General features: G+C 45.3%; 2 protein-coding genes across 12 annotated transcripts in view; one reads left to right on the top strand and one right to left on the bottom strand.

Moving 5' to 3' along the window:
* Window positions 1-2382, top strand: part of LOC148640406 (B-cell receptor CD22-like) — a 16134-nt gene extending 13752 nt beyond the window's left edge. For all 8 annotated transcript variants that reach the window (XM_088620846.1, XM_088620848.1, XM_088620852.1 and 5 more), the window contains one exon: window positions 1050-2382. The gene's annotated coding sequence lies outside the window, so the exon portion shown is untranslated. The remainder of the gene's footprint in view (window positions 1-1049) is intronic.
* LOC148640405 (B-cell receptor CD22-like) lies at window positions 2361-21735 on the bottom strand. 4 transcript variants are annotated; one of them, XM_088620854.1, is made up of 11 exons: window positions 21541-21735; window positions 19880-19949; window positions 16604-16951; window positions 15346-15594; window positions 10855-11118; window positions 10398-10661; window positions 9942-10205; window positions 9710-9818; window positions 6282-6336; window positions 5272-5432; window positions 2361-4417 (listed from the first exon to the last, which is right to left on the bottom strand). In XM_088620854.1, exons 2-11 carry the CDS (start codon window positions 19932-19934, stop codon window positions 4342-4344), a joined length of 1845 nt encoding a protein of 614 aa, XP_088476980.1. In that variant the 5' UTR covers window positions 19935-19949; window positions 21541-21735; the 3' UTR covers window positions 2361-4341. The 4 variants fall into 4 exon arrangements, with proteins under 4 accessions (XP_088476980.1, XP_088476979.1, XP_088476981.1 ...); XM_088620853.1 differs by having other exon boundaries at window positions 2361-4420; window positions 21541-21732; XM_088620855.1 differs by lacking the exon at window positions 10855-11118 and having other exon boundaries at window positions 2361-4420; window positions 21541-21733.

Here is a 21735-nt window from a genome sequence, read left to right as displayed (position 1 = left end):
GTAGGCCTCCATTTTGAAACTATGGGACGCTGGATGTCAATTTGGTGAAGACCTGGAACTGGAGACCCGTGGTTTCCGGTCTGGATGGGTACATGTGGTGAAGTTTCTATGTGTGCGGTACTGCTGACCTTAGGGAATAGTGGTACCGCTGGCTTATAGCGAGGGTCGTTTGTGTGCCCGCAAGATACGAGTTTTGCAGGGGGTTGTTTGAAACCGCTCTTGAGTGGTTGCTAAGGTTTTCAACTAAGATTTAAACGCTGATGGTTTACTGAATTAACCACGTTAAATACGATTCATTTTATCTGTGCGTCTTACTAGGAATACTCTCTAGGTTTATGGTTTCTTTAAAGAATAGGCAGTTTCAATTGATTATGGGAATTAATATTAGTACAAAATAAATAGGATTTTAAAGTTGAACTGCAGTCCTAATTTCTCAGACCAGTTATTAAATCTCAGTAACAAAATAAATTAACAGTTAGGCAACAATCGAAGTGTAAAATCATGAACTTTGTGAAGTACTGTCTGGTCTCCATGATGTCAGGGCAGACGAGAAATCACTGGTCTCGTCACAGCCCAGAGCGAGAGTTCGTGTGAATTGTGATGCTGTCCCTCCTGCTCACAACTCACTGTAAGCAAAGGTGAAACAGGGTCTCCTAACAGCGTTATTTATTATGGGGGTATTTTATTTGGTTGCCAGGTTACACTTTTTTGAAAAGCAGAATTTTGCGTGTATATTGTTTCGTAGAAAAAGGTGTGACATAAATTTGCCGACACGAACTTAGCTGGCTTATTGTCCTCCAGACCCACACACAGACAGTTCCGTGGGCCAGCATGTAATGTCTGGTTTCCTCATGTGTGCCCCCGGTGGAGCTGAACCCTGCACAGAAACTGCGCCAACGCAATGTTCAAACACAGCATGCATACATACATTCTGTACAGCCCAGCCGTCAGAATTAGAAAGAGGTTCCGCCTCTCAGTGAAATACCAGGACTAATATTCATTCCTCCCATCTGCTGTGTCTAACCGTCTCTTTCTCTGCACTGTACCAGTCGATACCCGTATGGAATGGAGCTGCAGCGTTCACCATCATCCCCACTGCAGCCACTTAGAGTGGACCGTCCACCAGCAGGACAGAGGGCCGTCGTCCAGAGAATCCCACGGGCCGCTCACCCAGAGCGCTCGCACCCTCCGCTCGTGAGCTGCTTCGCCGCCGCCTTTCCAGCTCGACTTCACGGGCCCCGCGCTCACGGCCACGCCAGCGCACGCTGGGAGGCTACGGCTTCCAGGACCGCAGTGACACAGGGGCTCACCCCACGACCGGGCAGTTTGTTGTCCACACAGCGGTCAGCATCGCTGTCTGCGTGGAGCTTGTATGCTCTTCCCCTTGTTCGTGTGGGTTCACTCTGAGTGCTCTGGTTTGTGTCAATGTTATAATTACCTCTTGAAGTTAGTCTGTTTAATTTACACAAAGTCAGTATTAAATATATGGTGAATAATTTACATCCTTTGCAGAAAAGCTTACTATAATTTTGCCAATTACATTCATTTTACATTGCAATATAGCTTTCAACTGGACAGATCTGGACTGTTTCTGAAAACTAGTGAAAAGCAGGTGTTTCAGTTCTGCTTGTTACAGATCAGTGAATACCAGTTTGTTTCCATATATACTCTCAACTACTGAACTGAACCATTAATAGTATTAATAATGTGCTTGATTACACCAACAAAAACTGTTATATGGTTTCCGACAAGTTTTATTTTGAGTTTTGTATGAATCCTTACAGGAATTCCAAAATGTTTAAGAAGTGTATGGCAATGAGGGAAATCCAATTAAGAACTTTAAATAAGAATTAAAGAATTTAAAGAATTAAAGCATTTGTTTAAATGAGACTGGTAACCATGCTGGTAAACCCCTCAAATTTAGCCTGATCTCATTTTGGCATGGAGATTGTTTTAAAAGTGCTGCATAGTCCTAATGAAACACTGGCTTTTTAAGACTTGTTTTTTCAGAGCATGGCAAACTTAGTTGTTTAAAAAGATCACATTTAAAATCCCTAAAATGCCACAATCCTGGATCACTTTTTTAAGCATGATTATTTTTAAGCATTTTAATCACTTGATTTCTTGATCGGTCAGTTAGCCAATGAGCCATTGTGTTGCAGGAATCTTGTTGTATTACATGTTAAAAACAGATGTGTAAATTGTGTATTAATGTGTTAGATCATTAATACATTTAAATAGAATGAAAATACTCTTAGATTATAATTCCATTTTCTCTGTGCGTCTGAAGTCTACAGTAAATATCCTAAAAGGGACAAGCCTGCTGAATTATGCTATTGAATGTGAAAGGAGTCATTGAATAAAAAAACCCACTAGGCTTAATATTAACAGTAAAGTCATTCCAAATTTCAAAACATTAGAAACAAAAACAAAAAACTACAATACAGTTCTCATTGGACACTTGCATTTCTGGGGTGGAAAGATTTTTTTCCACCTAGTCCCCTGCCTCTCCGAATGAATTCATAGCTTGAGCTCAGTTTCAGTTCCTCCCTCAACACACACAGATTCGAGTGCCGTGTGATTGTCCTCCAGCTGTTGCTTCGGCGTTGCTTTCAGGACACGCTCTCTGGTTTACTGCTGCTACAGGTGCTCCAAGCTCTTTAATTAACCACAGCCACATGTTTCCACCCAGAGACGTGGTGTTTAAGCTGGGCAAGCACATCTTTTCATTGTTAATGCTGCAGCTTGTCATCTACAGATCTGGAGACTGGAAGAGTCATCAAAAATAAACCCCTTATATTTACAGCACCCTTTTGGAATAAATGAGGACATTCCAGTGTAGTCATATCAATTGCTGTAAAAATTCTCCTGCATTCATATGACCTTTAAAAACACGAAACAGAAGACACACATTCTGCACCAGCAGCCCCACCTGGGAGACACACAGTGGTCACTCGCACAAGAGGCCCCACCTGGGAGACACACAGTGGTCAATCTGCACCAGCAGCCCCACCTGGGAGACACACAGGGGTCATTCTGCACCAGCAGCCCCACCTGGGAGACACACAGTGGTCATTCTGCACCAGCAGCCCCACCTGGGAGACACACAGTGGTCACTCACACAAGAAGCCCCACTGCAGTCAGATGAAGGGGAGCTGAGAGAAACTGCTGCACCAGGTGGAGTAAGGGGGGATGTGAGGAAGGACAGACTGGACAGCCCAGAGATTATCCAGTGCACTGTGATTAACTCCCTATACTTATGAACTACCCTGGGGTCTTTAACATGCAAGTAGAGAGGACTTCATTTTTACTTCTCAATTGAAGGATGATGCATTAGGTTACAGTGTCCCTCTTCACCACACTGGAGAATTAGTATAGAAATTCCGGTCTTGAGGGAAGAGCACCCCATAGTGCTCTAACAACATCACTTGCTGCATTTACATGCTTTACTGGAGGCCTCCCAACCCAGAACTGACCAGTCCCAGCCTTGCTCAGCTTCTGAAAACTGACTTGATCAGGTTACCAGGTGATAACGCTGCTGCCATAACAAGACGTCCTTTCATTTGGCTACTTTGTGGTAATCACTGATTTTACTATTAAGAATGCCTGAAACAAATTTGAACTCAGACCATAACAAGAGAAAACTGAAACCAAACAACACAATGAAAGACCTGTGCAGGTGGTAAGATCCGTGTGTATCCTGCTCTTGCTTGAGGGTCAATGTCGGACTTATTTGCCTATCGATAAAATAATTAATCAGAAATCACGAGTGATACTGCGCACACAACAGAAAAAACAACAACATTAAACCAGGCCAGGGACCAAATTACACCACAAAAGCAAAGCACTCCAAAAAACACTCATGAGTTAAAAACAAAGGAGACATACAGTGGGCTTGTATGTTTCCTTGCTTGTTTTGTGCACGTTGCACATGCAAGCCACTTCATTGAGAGAATCCGTAGAGAAAGAGAAGCTGTTTTTTGCAACAGGTGTAGATGCAGGGAACTGCACTTCTCTCTGTTGGATTGCGTCCAGTTTTTGCAGGAGCCGGTGTATTGCCAAAAATGTTGCAGTGTCCACAAAATCAACAGCTGACTGTTTGTTTCTGGAGGTGCTACAGTGGGGGCATTGGGATCTGACAGTGCTTCCACGCTAGGCTATTTGGCACGGGGGGCTGGTGAGCTTGCCCCGCGCTTCCAAAGTCCCTCATGGTGGTAAAAGCCCAGGCCGGCCGGCCTGTGGTTGGACAGGGCAGCGTGACCACCATTCGCCAGCACAGATCATCTTTTTTACCCTGTCCGGGTGCTCAAGGGGGACCCTGCCTGCAGAAGGCGCCAGTGCTCACGGCCTGCGTTCGCCCGGCTTCCCCACACTGCTGTAGATCACTGAAGAATCGCCCTCTGTTTCTGCCGGCGTCCTGCTGCAAAAGAGCAGCCCCAGTTAATAACAATGCTTGGCACTTATGGAGGGGTTCTCATCCACTAGAGCACATTACATGCAGGAGGGGACCCACCTCATCGCTCACTGAAGTGCAGCCCCACCTGGGAAACATTATGCACAGCAGGCCGGGGAGGGGCTTTCAATTACGTTAAGAGCAAATTTAGGGAAGTTGGACTGTGCAGATCCAGAGTGGAATTGTTCTGGGACACAAGGGTTAACACCCTTACGCTTATGCACAGCCATGGGAACTCTACTGCTCAAGTAGTCATCCCAGCGCCCCTGATCACACAACACAGTGACCCCAGCCACCATAATGGGTCCAGGGTAAGAGCACTCCCTACTGGTCACCAAATGGACTGCAGTAACCAGGTTCCACCCCAGTTCTGAGCTGGAGTTAATACCTCTACTGTAGCGATCTGTGGAATGGGATCTTTCATGGCCACATCACAAGTCAGGAGCTTGTCTTAACATTTCAGTGAAAGGACAACATCTCCCACAGCACAGTGTCACAGTAATGGGCAGTGATGTGGGAATTCTCATTCTAGCTGATCTTCATCTTATAGTTCAAAGGCTGGAATTTAAAACTCCAATGGCACAGGCAGGCAAACAAATCTAGGGAGTCAGAAGTCTGGTCAGGTGACCTGCGGGTTTGCTGCAGGTTTGCAGATGTTTCGCTGCCAATTGAAACAGTTCCTGAACATACCCAGCTCTGGCTCAGCTCTGAAGGCCACTGTCTAGATGCAGGGGGTCCCTGCTTTCCCCGAGCCCTGGCAGGATTCTGGGGTGCGCTCAGGGTGGGGTATGTGGACGAGCAGAGAAGGGGGGGATCACCTTTCAGAAGAGCTGGCGGTGGCGCCGGCCGGGAAGTTGAAGGTGGCGTAGTGAACCTCATCATCGTCCGGGTTCCCCTTGTCCTCCTTGTCCCCCTCCTCTGCTGGGGGGGCATGGCCCTGGGTGGGTGTCACATTGGCGTACACGGTGTTGATTTTGTCCTGGGGAGGAGAAAGAAAGAGGGAAGAGCTGAGGTCCCAGAGGGTCACCGTTCCCGACTTGTTTCACTTACTCTTGGTTGCTTCATTGGTTTAATTGCTTCACTAATTGGATAATTGAATTAAAGCTCAGTGGTCCAACAGACGTTGGAAGGTGGAATGAATTGTGTGTCTTAGGTGATCGGTGCTGGGACAAATGTATTGAAATAAATACGTTCCTGTTTGTCTCACAGGGAGAACTTCTGCGTTAATTCCAATAACTAAAGAGCTCAAGCTGGCTTGCAAGGCCTGAAGCTAATGAGATTTTCCAGGAGACACCGTCCTGACATGACCTGATTTGTAGCAGCAACAAATACAAGCTCTTGGTCTGTTCTTCTCAAAAAGACTGTGAAAACCCAGGCCCATCATTTGGTTCCTACCGATTTGACAGGCGGACACCTCAGACCCCAGTAAACATTCAGAAACTCCTGGATGCACAAGACAGGGGCTCCCAGTCCCGGTCCTGGGGACCCCGACCTGGGTTTCATTGCAGCTGAGCTCTTGACTTAAATTGATCCTTAATTGAACCACCGTGTTGCTTGATGAGAACCTCTGCAATATAATTTTCTTCTACAATTTTGGAGATTTTGGGTTACTTACGAAACACTATAGTTTAAAATCAAACCTCCTACATGTTACCAAACCGAACACAATGAAAAAAAAAGAGTTTAGGTGGCCCATTTTATTAAGTCCATTAAAGAATTAAACGACTTACTTGCATGCTCAGGTGGAAGAAACACCTGCAGATATGGATCTGCAAGACCAGGATTAAGGAACCCCTGATTGAAGACAAGGGAATAGGTTTCACTTTACCTGTTGGTCCATATCTATGCTTTCATCCTCCCTCTTTGACCTTAAAGTCTTCTTCCTGCAAAGAAGAAACAATGGAGACCATCTGAATTGAGAGACGATAGTCCATCCATGTCATTGCGTGCATGGTTTATTATATTTCCAAAACTCTGGCAAGGCATGTATGTTGATCCACATGCTAAAACATTAATTTGCATTTATATCGATTATTTCTAATGATCCCATAGTGCTTTACATACAGGACAGAAGGAAGCCTGCTTCATCTCCCACTGAAGTGTAGCCCCACCTGGGAGACAAGTGATCATTCTGCACCAGCAGCCCCACCTGGGAGACAAGTGTTCATTCTGTACCAGCGGCCCCACCTGGGCGACACACAGCAGCCATTCTGCACCAGCAGCCCCATTGCACAGCCTGAACACTGTGGTTAAGTTTACAATCAATCCTGGGATCTTCAATAACCAAGCTGGCAGGGCCTCAGTTTCACATCTCACCTGAAGGACAGCACAGTGCCCCCAGTCACCATAATGGGGCGTTGCTCTGGAATTTGTGTTCCAGAGGGAAATGTGCCACATATGTTGGTGTCTGAGACCAGCTGTCCAACCAGATATTAAAAAAACAGTGGTTCTAGACATACATTTCAAACATCGTGGTTGAGGTTTATAACCAAATGAGGAACCACCAAATGCTTTGTGAAAATTACAAACAACAGCCAATATGTGTGTAGTGTATAACAGGAGATGTACAGTATAAATAGATGAACATGTCTGCAAACAAGAGGAGCCATTCAACCCATTTAGCCTAGTAGAGTTATTCTCGAATTGATCCCAGGATCTCATCCAGCTGTTTCTTGAAATAATCCAGGGTATCAGCTTCAACAACATGGCTGGCAGCTTGTTCCACACCCCCACCACCCTCTGCATAAAGGATTGCCTCCTGTCTCGGTTTTAAAAGGTACTTCCACATAGTCACTGTTAATTCTAAAGTAGTTCATGAGTTTTGTCAGGTCCTTTTGAGGATTTTTAACACTTGAATCAAGTTCACTGCAAGTCTTCTCAGTTTGAGAGTAAACCAATTCAGTCCCTAAAGCCTGCCAGTACAGGACATTGCTTTTACATTCCTTGTACACTGGAAAATGAAAGTGATGTGTCAACATAAATGCATTAGTCTTTTTCATGTAGTTTCTTCAAACCCAACATTATTTAATGTCATTTGATACTCATAGTTCCTGTTTTTGCTGCCTGTAATTGTCTGCAGTAAATGTCATCTGCCAGGTGCTGGCCGAGCTGTGAGGTCCGTTAAAGGTGTGTATTCTCACAGTCCTGAGAATGTGTGTATGAGCTGCAGATACTCAGAGAACACTGTGTCATGGAAGAAAGAGACAAATCCCACAGCATGGAGATACGTACCCTGAAATCTCAACAAGGAGGAGGTGTCACAGTGCAGCACCTGGCCAAAGCCTTCACCCTCATCCAACATGAATGGCCAATGATGTGAGCACAGTCTTTAGAACTGAATATTTTCAATCAAAACATGAAGGCTCAAACTGAACACTATCATGGAAAGATGTTACACAGCAAGAATGACAGAAAAGCTGCAAACTCAAAAATTAAAGTATTCAGTCCATACTTGGTGGAAGGACCTCTGGTAGCCATTTCAGCTCTGAGTCTTTTTGAATGAGTCTCTAACAGCTGTGCACACTGGGATGGTGCAATGTGCATGCATTCCTCTGTGCAAAAGTGCTCAAGCTCTGTCAGGTTAATTGGGGATTGTTGATTCATTTTCAACACACATTTTCTTGCCACACATTTTCTACTGGGTTCACGTGGGCCACTCAAACACAATCACAAATTTGTTGGAGATTGGAACATCCGACCCAGCTGTGCTGCAAAGGACTGTAACCGGAATTCTTTCAAGAAACATTAAAGAAACATTTGGACGGGATACTGGGATTAATTAGTTACAGACTACCCAAAGCTATTGCATTAGTAGGCACCTATTAATGGACACCCGGTGTTCCAGAGAGACAGGAAAGATAGAAGAGGGATGAGGTGTAGCACTGTACAGGAAAATAGCATTCAAGCACAGGCACAAACTTTTGATAAAGTGAAGATGGCAGAACTATTGAGTTATAAAACCATTCACCAGACATCATGTTGAGAGTGTGCCACAGATCACCTAATTCATACTTCATCATATTTCCACCTTATATAATGATATTGTGAACACATGTAAAGGAAGATGTGGTATTAGTGGGAGAGTTGAATTTGCCTCACAGAGAATGGGAAAGGCCTTTTATTAGGAAACACAGCAGCAGAAACTGAAATAGTAGACATAGGTAGTGACTGCTTTCTTACTCAGTGTGTCAAAACAGCTGCTGGAGGAAGTGTCTGTATTGGTGTAGTCTTTTCAAATAACCTTGATTATTGAGTAAAGGAAAAGTAACATTAGAGGACTGTGCTTTTGAAGTACATGTTGGAATTGGACTGGTGGAGTTGACACCTAAGGCTTACAGTTTCTGGAAAGCAGGCTATGAGTCAGAACATGAAGGATGGTAGCAAATGGAGGCTACAATAAATACAGTAAAAATATGTAATTTGTTCAGTATTACAGCAGCAAAAGAATAGAAAAGGATGAAGTTATGTGTCACAGGGATGATAATGGGAAGCCTCCTGACGATTAAAGGGAAGTGGCTAATGTATTCAAATGAATATTTTGCTCAGGCAGTGATCAAGAAAGAAATATACAACATTGTTTAGGCAGAAGTCAGAGGACGTTCAATATTAATTACGATTGGAGCAGAAGAGGCAACGGAAGTGCTACAGGTTACTGGAATCACTTCAAATACATCAGTTCCCCGGGCCTGATTGTTCCCAGTACCTTCTGTGCTTCAGGGAAAGGAGAAGTTACAGATGTGTCATTAACACAATTCTTCCAGTAGTCTCTCAAGACATTGGCCGTAACAACTGATTGGAATGCTGCTTCTGTAGTGCCCATGAAAGGGCAAGAAGCCCCGCCCACCGGGGGACGGGGGAGGAGCTCATGTGCTCCTCCGCCCCGCCCACCAGTCAAGGCCATTCACCTGCTCCTTCACAGATTCCACCAGCTGCCCAACAGGGGCCGTGGTGTCAACTGGAGCAGCAACGCGACTCTCGCTGACCTCACTGCCCAGAGAAGTCGCAGGAGCCGCCATTGGGGGCTGAGAAAGACTCCTGTCCAGCTAATGCTCTCCTGTCCAACCATATGCTCTGGGGCACTCTGTTACCCGGGCTCTGATATTTTCTGGAATCCCCAACTCAGTTAGCTGAGGAGGTGACCCAGTCAAACCCAAACTGAGAGCCACAAGGTACCCCCATGGCAGACAAGGGCTCATCGCCATACTGTGTGCAGCAGAGAGGACCTGCTGGTGCAGGAACAGGTGCTCAGAGACATACCGGCTCAGCAGAACCACGACCATGACCACGACCATGACCATGACCACAACCACGACGATGGCGACCACAGCTGCTGCCACCCACCAAGCAACCACGTTCTGTTGAGATCCTAAATGGACAGAGGTCAAAGGTTACAAACAATCGTTCTGCAGCCCTAAATCCAGCAGCCTAGTGACGCGAGACCAGAGACAATGCCAAAGCAGACCATCACAGCATGGAAAATATATCCTACGTTTTACAGTGAGAGTCTCGGCAGTAGAGTTCAGAGCACCAATCTGATTCCGAGCTTCACAGTAGTACTGTCCACTGTCTGCAGAGCTGATGTTAATAATGGTGTAGTTGGCTCCTTTATATAATGGACCAGCTCCACTGATCTTAAACCAGGTGTAGTTCTTCACTGGAGGGTTTGCAGAGCTGCTGCAGGTCAGGGTGACAGAACTGCCTTCTGCTATTTCACCAGAGGGGCTGATGGACACTGAGGTGCTCTTGGGGGCATCTGGAAGAAAAGATGGGAAACTTTATGAAGGTCGTCCCTGCAGACCCAGTGTGATCTAGGGGTCAGAGAGAAGGCTGGGCGTCCAGAAGGTCCCAAGTGTGGCTCCCAGCTGGAACACTGGACAATACTTTACCCTACAAATGTTACTGCCAGTCTGACCTTTAGCAAGGTCAACTGCATTGATGTACTTACACAGCACATTCACAGTGACAGCTGCAGAGCTATTACTCCCAATCTCATTCTGTGCTTCACAGTGGTACTGTCCGCTGTCTGCAGAGCTGATGTTAATGATGGTGTAGTTGGGTCCTTTATATAATGGACCAGTTCCATTGATCTTAAACCAGCTGTAGTTCTTCACTAGAGGGTTTGCAGAGCTGCTGCAGGTCAGGGTGACAGACCTGCCTTCTGATATTGCACCAGAGGGGCTGATGGACACTGAGGTGCTCTTGGGGGCATCTGGAAGAAAAGATGGGAAACTTTACAAAGGCCATCCCTGAAGCCCCAGTGTGGGCTAGGTGTCAGAGAGAAGGCTGGGCGTCCAGAAGGTCCTGGGTTTGACTCCCAGTCAGGACACTGGACACTATGTGATCCCAAGGAGGTCACTGACCCCTCTGACCTTTAGTAAGGTCAACTGCATTGATGTACTTACACAGCACATTCACAGTGACAGCTGCAGACCTGTTACTCCCAATCTCATTCTGTGCTTCACAGTAGTACTGTCCGCTGTCTGCAGAGCTGATGTTAATGATGGTGTAGTTGGGTCCTTTATATAATGGACCAGTTTCATTGATCTTAAACCAGCTGTAGTTCTTCACTAGAGGGTTTGCAGAGCTGCTGCAGGTCAGGGTGACAGACCTGCCTTCTGATATTTCACCAGAGGGGCTGATGGACACTGAGGTGTTCTGGGGGGCGTCTGGAAAAAAATCAGATTTGACTTTAGATTTTCAATCACAATGTAATTGTTACGATCCCTGCCTCTCGGCAATGGAGGAGGCAGAAGTAGGTGTAGCCCCTATCCATCAGTTTACCTATCAGTTTTTCCATTCACCACCACACCCCCGTCTCATCCTACTTAAACACCTGTCCTTCCCTACCTCGTTGCTCAGTATTGGTTTTCCCTATCGAGCTTCCTGGTTGCGCTTCTTCTACTCTGTGTTTGTCTTGGATTTCGGCTTACGGTTTTTCCCTTTGGACTTCGGCTTTTCAGATCTCGGCTTGGATTGGTACTTTCGCTCTGTCTTGGATAACTGGCTACCTCTGGATTCTCGGATTGCTCTACGGACTACAACTTCGGATCACACTTCGGCTTCGGTACACGTTCCCTTTCGGATATCTTGCTCCCCCTGGACTCTCGGCTCGTTCCTACGATTACGGTTTGCTTTCGGTTTACGACTTGGCTTTGTTCGCTCCTGCAAGTGGGTTCACTCACTAGTTCGGTCCCTATTACCGAACTCGTAACAGTAATCTGCCTTTAATTTGACAAAAAGACCAGAAACGTAAAATAAAGTGTGTTTTTTTCCATCATCATCAGTGTTTGCCTTCTTCCATCCATCTCTGAATGTCTCAATGTTAAAACTGAGGAAGCATTTCACTGCAACACAAACCATGAAGCTTCAGGAATGAGTTTCAGGGCCCTGTGCGATTATCAAAGCAACCCCCCGGCACTCTTTCTCACAATCAGTGTTTTCTCACTGTTATCTACTCAATAGCCAAAGAGAAGGCTGAGATGTCTTAAAAATCTCTGAGCCCTTCCCTGCAGATCAGCAGCTTGAGGAGCAATGGACTGTAAAACCTCCATCCTGATACAACACATCGGCTTCAGGGGAGTAGGTCCTCTTTTCCATGGTATTAGCGTAATGCTGCAGCTGCTGCTCTGAGCTGCGGAGCAATGACTGGTCTATGTCCAAGCGCAGCTCTCACAGCACTGTTCAAGATTTCTTGATTGAAGTGGTGAATGGCTAGGACAGTGAATTCAGAGAGAGCTGATGCAGGCAGGTGGAAGGGAGAATTTTGCTTTTGAAAAACTGTCTAGGAAAAGCAAGACTCCCAGCCAAAACAAACAGAGGGGTGAGGCTGGCAAGCCGGTGCTGTAGAAAATAAATCAAAGGAAAAAATACAGATTTGACCAGCAGGGAGAGGACTGACAATCTGGAGATATGACAAAGAGAGAATTCTCTGCTGGCACGTCCCCAGTTAGGGAACAAACATAAGTATAGATTCACTAGCCAGACGTGAGGCGAGTGCTGGGAGCTCAAATGACACAGCGGCTTGCAGTGTCTTCAATAAGGAACCTGACAGACTGAGTGAGATCTGGACTGGAAACTTGTCTAGTGAGAGGTGTCCCTGTCCAGTCTAGCAGCCACAGGGTGCAGGTCGGTCCAGGCCATGACAAAGAGGAACCAAAGGAGATTCAAGAACGAACGGTGATCTGTCGCATCCGGATTGAGCTATTAAACACACACGGTATTTTCAATATTCTATGTCCAAAAGAAAGACAATAAGTGAAATCTAAAATACTGTGACTTGGCAGATTAAATATGTCCCTGTGTGAACTACAAACAAGTGCATTAGCAAAGATCTCTATCATAATCTTCTTTTGTGATATCAAGCTAGAAACTTTTCTGCTCATCTTCATATGATAGAAAAATAAGATAACTGTACAGAAATTCACACACTAAATGTAAAAGGTCTGAAACTATAAAAAGAGAAGACGCAGATATTGGGGCTGTTTATCTGAGTTTACGTCTCTCTTAGCTCATTCAGTCTGCAGTGTGGGAAACGGCCCTGCAGTGGGTTTCTTCTCAGACCAGGCCTGTGGTTTCAGTGCAGCAGCAGTACAGCACAGTGCTGGTGATCTGAATCCAGCTCAATGCTGCACAGGGGAGTGTTAAACCCAGGACTGACATCATGGACAGAGTAAAGCACAGCAGTGAAGTAAAGCACAGAGAGATCATGCTAAAGCACAGTAAAATGCAGAAAAGCTTAGTGAAAAAAGCAGACTGAAGTGTTGAAAACTGCAGTAAAGCATTGCAGGAAACCTGTATCGAGGGGAAAACACATTCAGATCCTTGTTTAAGGCAAATATGCAAATTTGAAGGTAGACGTGACAGCTGGCTCAGAGCATGTTGTACATTATGCTCTAGCAGATTAGGTAGCAGATTCTGGAAGGAGTCTACTGGGGACAGGAAACCGCCAACTGCAATGGTCTCTGGGTAATATCATATGAGTGCTGTCCTGTGGCAGGACAGGGGTTCTGTTGCTCTGTGCACCAGCTAACCAGAGGGAGTGTGAAAAGAGGAACGAGCAGGAGGAAGTGTTTCACATGTGAACAGATTTGTACAGTGAAGGTTCAGGGATGGTCATGAGCTTCAGAGAGTTTTCACCCTGTGTGTGTGTGTGCGTGTGTGCGTGTGTGCGTGTGTGTGTAACAGTGCGTAGGGGGCGAGTCTTGAACTCTTCTCTGGTTAGTTGCAGAGAAAAGCCCCTCAGATTTACATCTTCCTGAAGAGCTCCTTGAAAACAGTACAACCTTTTGGAGTAAACAGGAGAATTAAGGGAAGTTAAGTGTGGAGTTCATAGACAAAGCCCAGTCACAGTTCGCTGTATTGTTATAGTCCCTGTGAAGTCCAGTACACTGATACAGCCCAGTCACAGGCTCTAGACTCTTCTAGTCCCTGTGGAGTCCAGCACACTGACACAGCCCAGTCACAGGGCTCTAGACTCTTCTAGTTCCTGTGGAGTCCAGCACACTGACACAGTCCAGTCACAGGCTCTAGACTCTTCTAGTCCCTGTGGAGTCCAGCACACTGACACAGCCCAGTCACAGGCTCTAGACTGTTCTAGTCCCTGTGGAGTCCAGCACACTGACACAGTCCAGTCACAGGCTCTAGACTCTTCTAGTCCCTGCGAAGTCCAGTACACTGACACAGCCCAGTCACAGGGCTCTAAACTCTTCTATTTCATGTATGGTGCAGTACAATGACTATTTTATAATATATATTTGCTGTATTTTAAAACATTTCAACATTTTGTCCATTTTTGTCAATCAGCAGAGGCCAAACTATATACCTGTGGTGATATCATACCATAATTAATATCAATTCTACCCTTTTCATCATTAATATTTTCTTTTTTAATTTGAAAAACAGTGTGCATCATCTGTTCATTCTTGCAGAAAAAAGAATGGTATTCTTGTATTATTTTGTTCTTTCCACCAAATGTCATTGTGGTTTCTCTCATTTGCATAACTCCCCTCTCAGTGGCATTTAGATCCAGAAAATCTATTTGTCCTTCTGGCTTGAGCCATGAGTATTGTTCAGCAGCAGGCAAATGAGCTGTGCTTCTGAGAACTGGGAGGGGGCGGGGCATGTTTCCACCTGTCAGGGAAGAAGTTCACTAGTCTCTACACTCATTTACTGTCGCCAACTGGACCCAGATCTCCCGGACTTTTACACAGGACAGGAGATGCATGCCACCTCTAAACTGAAACACATTTATATATAATTTCAGCAGAAGCCTATGGTTGGCTTATTGACACTGGAGCACCAAGAGGAAACCCCACACGAACATGGGTAAAACACACACACTTAACACAGACAGCAACCTGGGTCTGGAATTGATCCCAGAGCCCTAGTGCTGCAAGGCAGCAATGCTGACCACAGTGACACCATGCCGGTCTGATCCCACTAATTAGATCAATCAAAACAGCTGAACCTCATTATTGACTATCTGCAAACTGTAGGTCAAGTGGGATCGAGCACAATTTCTAGGACAAATCCCAGACTTTTTTCCCCGATGTGATCCTGCTGCTCTGAAGCCCAGTCAAAGCACATTGACCTGAGAACAAAAGCATGGTGAGAATTCTGGGATACATAGCTTGACTCTACCGACCTCTCACAGTGAGCAAAGAACTAGAGAGTCATCTGGGACTCACTCCACCCTGACTGCCCTCTAATTGCTTCATAAAACTAATGATCCAGCATCAGCCTTGTACTAGTTCAAGCTATGTAGTCTATCACTACAGGTGATGGTCTGAGGAGAGCTCTGAGAAACTGCTGGACTGCTGCCCTTGAGGACTGACTCCAGAGAGAGCCACTGTCCCAACACTCCTGATCCAATAAACCACCAGGATCATACTCACATCTGACACTGAGCGTGACCGCAGGGGAGGGCAGGTTGTCATAGCCTCTTGCAGTGCAGGAGTAGCTCCCATCATGCTCGTAGCTGACAGGGTTAAAGGTCAGGGGGCTGGAGGGGGTCTGTGCAGGGAGGAGGAGACCGTTCCTGTACCAGGTGAAAGTGGGGTCACTCAGAGTGCAGCTGGTCTTACAGGTCAGGGTCACAGCCTGCCCCTCTGTTACTGTGCTGGAGTTCACCTGTGCCTGCAGACCTGCGAGAGAATGAAAGAGAATTAAATTACTGAGTTAAACTCAGCTCTCCCAGTGATCAGTGTTACAGTGACCCTGTACAGTATATGATCACTTCCCTCGAGTGAGCTGCAGGACTGAGATACACACTGATGATCTTTAGAGTTGCATGGATATTTACCTTTTTTATAATGTGTACCTTGAATGAAATTCTAGTTTTAGAATTTGGGAATAAATTTAACAAGTAACAGAGCAGCAGCTTTTGCTTAACCTAAAATAAGAGGTTCAGATAATCTACACAAAGAAATCTCATTTCAGTAAAAAACCTGCAAGGAAGTAGTTTAGTGTAACAGGCTCTAGAGAGCATCACGATCACACATGACTGATCAATTAACCAAATTAACAAAAACATTTAATTAGGATCATAAATCCGTCTTCTTCCTTCTATTAAAACATAGTGTGACCTTGACTGCTGTATAGACACTAGATCAGCTCAGCAGAGAGAGGGCTCATTGAGCCCTGAGAACAAGGTGATGTAACCTGTTAAATCAGTAATTTTCTGACATCTTGCTAATAGTAACACTGTGAAATTGTGAGTTTGTTTTAAACCTCAGTATTTTTCACCAGCATGTCAAGTTGTATAGCAGGGAAGTCAAACACTTCCAGGGTGGATGCAGTGGTATGTATTTCTAAATATATGAATTGAGTTTGAATATGTTTCTGACACTCTGTAGATGCACTTGCTGTTTTACAAAACAGCTTTGACATTTTAACCTCAGCTGAGTTATGGACTGATATTAAGGTAAATGTCTGTATGAAAAAGTGCACAGTCCCACAGTGCAATTGTGCTGTTGTGACAGTATTTTTACTTTAAAGGAACAAGTAACAGGTTTATTCCATGTTAAAAAGAGAAGAAAGAAAACATAACGTTTTGGCTGTGGAGCCTTCTTCAGGTCTTCTTCTGTTTACTTTAATGTCAACATGTGCAGTTAGTGAAGAATGTATGAAGCATGAAGAGAGTCTCTACTGTACCTGTGACTAAGAGTGACACTCCTGGTTCTCCTGTCCATTTACCCCCAGTTGTGGTTGTTATAAACCTAAACCAGTAAGTTTTGCTGTCACTTGTTGTCAGGTTCCTCAGTCTGAGGGTGCAGTTGTTCACCTTATTCCCCAGGTATTCTGTACGGTTCACATACTGAGGCAGAGTGGACAGGTCTGTGGGTTCAGTTGAGTACACTGGTTTCTCTATAAACCAGAATGTTTGTGTCACAGAGTTACCACTGGGGTAACTGTAGGTGCACCCCATGACCACCGTCGACCCCTGCAGTGCACAGATACTCCCAGGTTTGTACCACACCTCCCAGTTCTGACTCAGGACACCTGCAAGAGAGACACACACAGCCCTGCTGGTGAGGACCTGGAGCTGCAGGGAGGGTGAGAGTCTGAGAGGACAGGAGCTGGGCTGTCTGACTGCTGTCACAGTAAATACACAGGGCAGAGCACAATGTAAATAACTGTACATTTAACACACAACACACTGACAATCAGCGATGTTGCCACAGTCCTATGAAGAACATTTTCATTTCATTGTCATGAGAGCAACTTCTACCACAGTGTTTCCTAGTCCTGGGGTAACCCTGTGTCTTACGGTTTCCATTCAGACTGAACTTGGTGAGTTTGGCTCATCAGACCATTCATTTGTCTAGTGTCATTTTCTAGTTTGAATTCTGTTTCAGCCTTTAAATAGAAGAAGGGGCATAGAAATCAGCCTGAACCCTGGGCCAGCTGCTGGGTTCCTGCTCTCCTCTCACTTTATTTTTTCAAGGACTTGAAGCACAGTTGAACTGAACCACAGGGCCAAGGCAGCACTAAGAAAAGCTACAGTATAACAGGAGTGTCTTCACAGCACTGAAAACAATTTCTCTCTGGAGAGCTGTAGGGGTCACCAATTAGAAACTATTCTGAAACAGTTTCACTCATTATGTTGTTGAAAGGACACACAGAAAGGAAATTGTCTATGTTGTGAGTGCAGGAAACAGTTAAAAATCAATCAATTAGTTCAATCAATTGTTTAATGTGGATTGTGAAACAATGATCTAACCCATCTGCTTCAATATAGCTGGGCACAGTAAAAAGGCATAGGCTGGCCAGTCTGAGGACAGGCTGGGATTCTGCTCCAGACCCCTGAATTAGAGTCTGTCTGTCATTAGATGACCTTAAGTGTTTCATTCTTAGGCCAGACTTCTTCAGTGAGAACAAAGGCACACAGATGGAAGCCTCTTAAATTCAGGAATTAATAAGGCAGGGAGTAAATCACAACTCCACAGAGAGGAAGCTGTTGTCTACACTTCAAATCCCCTCAGTGCTGGAGAAGGGAGATTCCTCAGACCCAAACGGCCTGTTTCTGTCACAGATTCCTGGTGTGCTTTTACAGTCACTTCCTGCCCCTTGGATCTTCAGATGGAACGAAACCCAGCAGGCGTGTGGCAGCGCAGGAGCGCAGGTGAGGATCCCTGGTTCACACACTGCGCTCCGTACCCCAGAGTCGTACTGCAGCTCATGAACATGTGTCAGAGGACGATGGCTATAAGAGTGACTTCCTGCCCCTGATCTGCGGCAGAAAGAGCCACATCCCAGAGGTGTAGGATATGATGTGGTTCTCATCACCGTCAGCAGTCTTATTTCATTACAAACAGGAGCTGTTCAGCTCAGGCAGAATCCAATCCAACCAAAACCAGCAGTGGTCTGAGGACCTCGAGTCAGCACCAACACGCAGCATGCAGCAGAGCAGTAGAGTATACTGTAGCGGTCATGAGGGAGCATTGCAGCGCAGTACACCAGGGATCCCCACATCTGGGGAGCCCCATCCTGCAACTATTTTATTGTGAACAATTAAGCACCTAATCAGATACAATGTGCAACTGTGATTTGGGGACAAAGTTTAAGTGCTCTTCACCCATCAAGCACCAGACTTCTCCTAATTAAATAGACAACTTACATGATTCATCAATATCTTAAAGGTGTTACCAACATTTAGAAACTGGTGACCCATAGGACTACCTGAAGTGTAGACCCCTGAAGTAGTCATTAACAGTATTAACGATAAACTATGAACATTAAACAAGCTCAAGCATTCAATATCAAATCAAATCTGTTTTCCTACCAGGAAGGATAGCTTGAGTCTTTCAGGATGAAAGATGAGAGTGTTTTCAAAGTCTGAGGGCAGGCCGCCACTGTCTGTCTCAAGCTCTTTAGGGAAGTGCAGGGAAGTGTTTCTCTCTCACAGTGTGTGTTAACCCATGCCACACAAAGAGAACTGCAGGGTTTACCACCAAGTCAACAAGCACAGAGAACAAGGCAGAAAAGAGGATCTTCTGTCCTGAATTGCTGCTACAGAGTCAAGAGAGCATTTTGAAGAGCAGCATTTGTTCAAAAGTGAAAGGGCTGCTTGCACTGAACTGAGGGGCCACACTGAAAACTGTTCCAGTCAGCAGGGCCGATTTACAGTATGTCATTGCCTGATGTCTTCCTGTTCGACAGGATCTCTGCACCCCAGATCGAAGGCACAGAGTTGTGAGGCAGTGGGGATACAACACAAAGCACAGAAAGGACTACAAGAAGAACATAAGAACTTCCTCATTTATCTGCTCAGTGCTGACTGTCTGTGACGTCATCCAGCCTTTTCTACAGGGTAGCAGCTTCAACAGAATAGATAGGAAGCTTGTTCCACTCCCACAGTCACTGTTACATTTCTGAGTGCCTGCAGAGAGCTATTTCCACACTGCGACTAATAAAAGCTCACCTTGCAAATTTTGCAGGGATCACACCACCTGTGGAGTTTCTTGAAGTTTCTGCACTTCAGCACAATTTCGGTGTCTCTCTAAACATCAACGTGCATTATTACAATAAGAGTTTCATGAGAAGGTGACAGTTCTGGGTTTTCAGCCAGTTTGAAGCAGAAGGAACTGCTGCACAGTGAACACAGGGAAGCAGAGTGATGAGGACATGAACCAGGTTCCTCTTATCCAGCTGTCTGATCTGTTACAAGTCTTACCAGCTGCAGGTCCCTCTGTGAGATACACTCGCTGCTGGAAGTATCAAACCTGTTACCTCCTCTCTGAGCACATGTCCACTGTCAGGCGTGTGAAGTGAGCTCAGTATTAATCTCCCTAACTGTCTGCTTCATCAGTGTGACTGATATAACAGCCCTGCAGCTCCCAGTAAAACTGCAGGGTGGACCACACTGCTCTGCAATGGGAGGGATTTTTCTGTCACCAGCGATGTCTTTGAAAAGTGACGCAGATTTACCTGGAATCAGAACAAGGGCAGCAAGTAGCATACTGACTGCAGTCTGGACAGACATTTCTTCCACGTCGGTCTGTAACACAGGAGAGTCGAGAATATATTAGTGGTTCTTTTGTTCATATAGTCAGGTGAAACACATTCTGTGTGGAGTCTGCATGGACTTTCATGTTGTCTTCAGGGGTTCTGATGTCTTCTCCTTCTCCCCAAAACATGCTGGTTGTGTAAATTAAAGTCTCTGATACATCTGTATGCAGTTTAGTGTGTATTTACATGTCCTGCAATGGACAGGTGTCCTATCCAGGGAGGAGTCCTATGTCCTGCTATGGATAGGCGTCCTACCGAGGGAGGAGTCCTGTGTCCTGCAATGGACAGGCGTCCTACCCAGGACAGAGTCCTGTTTTGCACCCTGAGCTCCTGCAGCTCCTCCCAGGAAGAGGAGGCTGTGTGATAAACGTTGTGTGTGGAATAAGAAGAGTAATGAACTCAACCTCAACCTAGAATGAACACGTGAAGTGAATTTAATGTGAAATTAATAGTAATGTGATGTGTATTATAGAAGCTTGTCTTAACTGTCTGTAACAGAAAACATCTTATTAATGGTAAATACACATCTTATATACTGTATGCCTTGTGCATATGATACATAAAAGCTACACGGTAAGCAATTATTTCTGAGAAAAGGTACTAATCACTGCTACAGCCTTGATAAACCTGCTGTTACTGAACGTTTATAGTATAGAAGGTTCTGTTGCATGCTATTGAACAGGAATTAATACTTAATTAATAACTTTGTAAAAGTCTGCATACACCTAATTCTGGTACAATATTAATAGCATAATACTTATTTACTTAATTGCAAATTAACTGTTATCCTGAAGGAGCATGAGAGTATATTTTTTCTGCACATTTTCCAAAATAGGTTTCATTCTTAAGTTTCCCTTGCAGACTAAATGTTACAATTACAAATATATAACTACAATTAAAACCCTTTAAAATTGTATTACTGTTAAAATGTTATTGGGGGTTATTTATGAATCTGTCTAATCGATTTATTATTAAACAACCAGTTAGATCCGTCTACATGTAGATACTGTACTCCAGTGATTCTCAAAACGGACAGGACATTTATCATGAGAAATGACTGCTCGTGCAATAAGGGCTAGGCAAGTGTTTTTAACCCATAACCCCTTTCGGTCTGAGAGCCTTGGTCCTGTCGCTCGTGACGGGTTCGGAACCTGCCCGATCTGTCGCGCGCGACCGGAGTCTGCAGCCCGAGGCGCTACCGCGACACCCTGCAGATTCAACCACAGCTGAAACTTCACCCGCCAGGGCGCCCGTACTAAACCGATCAGCAATCTTGCTCATCGCATCAGTTTATCAATGCTAACATATAGTCTATGTGCAAAAACGATACCTTTCACTCGCATCAGGCTGTTGCAGTCATCATTAATAGAAGCTGTAGTAATAGTAGCTTATAATAGATTTCATGCTTTGGTAATTCTATTGCAGAATAAAAAAGCAGAAATACATTCCGCTAATGGCAAAGTCACAGCATAAAGAAAGAGGTGAAGATACTCATTTAGCACGAATATGGGACGACCAGACCAGGATGAAGCGGAGCTGCTCCTGAGGGTCCCAGACAGGTGAGCGAGCCCGTGTCGTACCTGCAGGGTTGAAGGTGCTCGGTGCGGCGCTGGGAGGACGAGTCGCTGAGCCGCTGCTCACAGACTGAGGGCAGAGACGCGGGTGAGGCTGATTCACAGGAGGCTCATTTGAATAGAGCTTCAGACTTGATTCGGCAGAGCTGGTTACCACTGTGTTCAGTGTTTATCACGGGAGGAGGGAATAATGCCCAGGGG

The sequence above is a fragment of the Lepisosteus platostomus genome, chromosome 26, assembly GCF_059453375.1.
Source record: "Lepisosteus platostomus isolate fLepPlt1 chromosome 26, fLepPlt1.hap1, whole genome shotgun sequence".
Taxonomy (NCBI): Eukaryota; Metazoa; Chordata; class Actinopteri; order Semionotiformes; family Lepisosteidae; genus Lepisosteus; species Lepisosteus platostomus.
The sequence above is the reverse complement of the archived record's forward strand: the minus strand, read 5'-3'. Positions and strand labels throughout refer to the sequence as shown.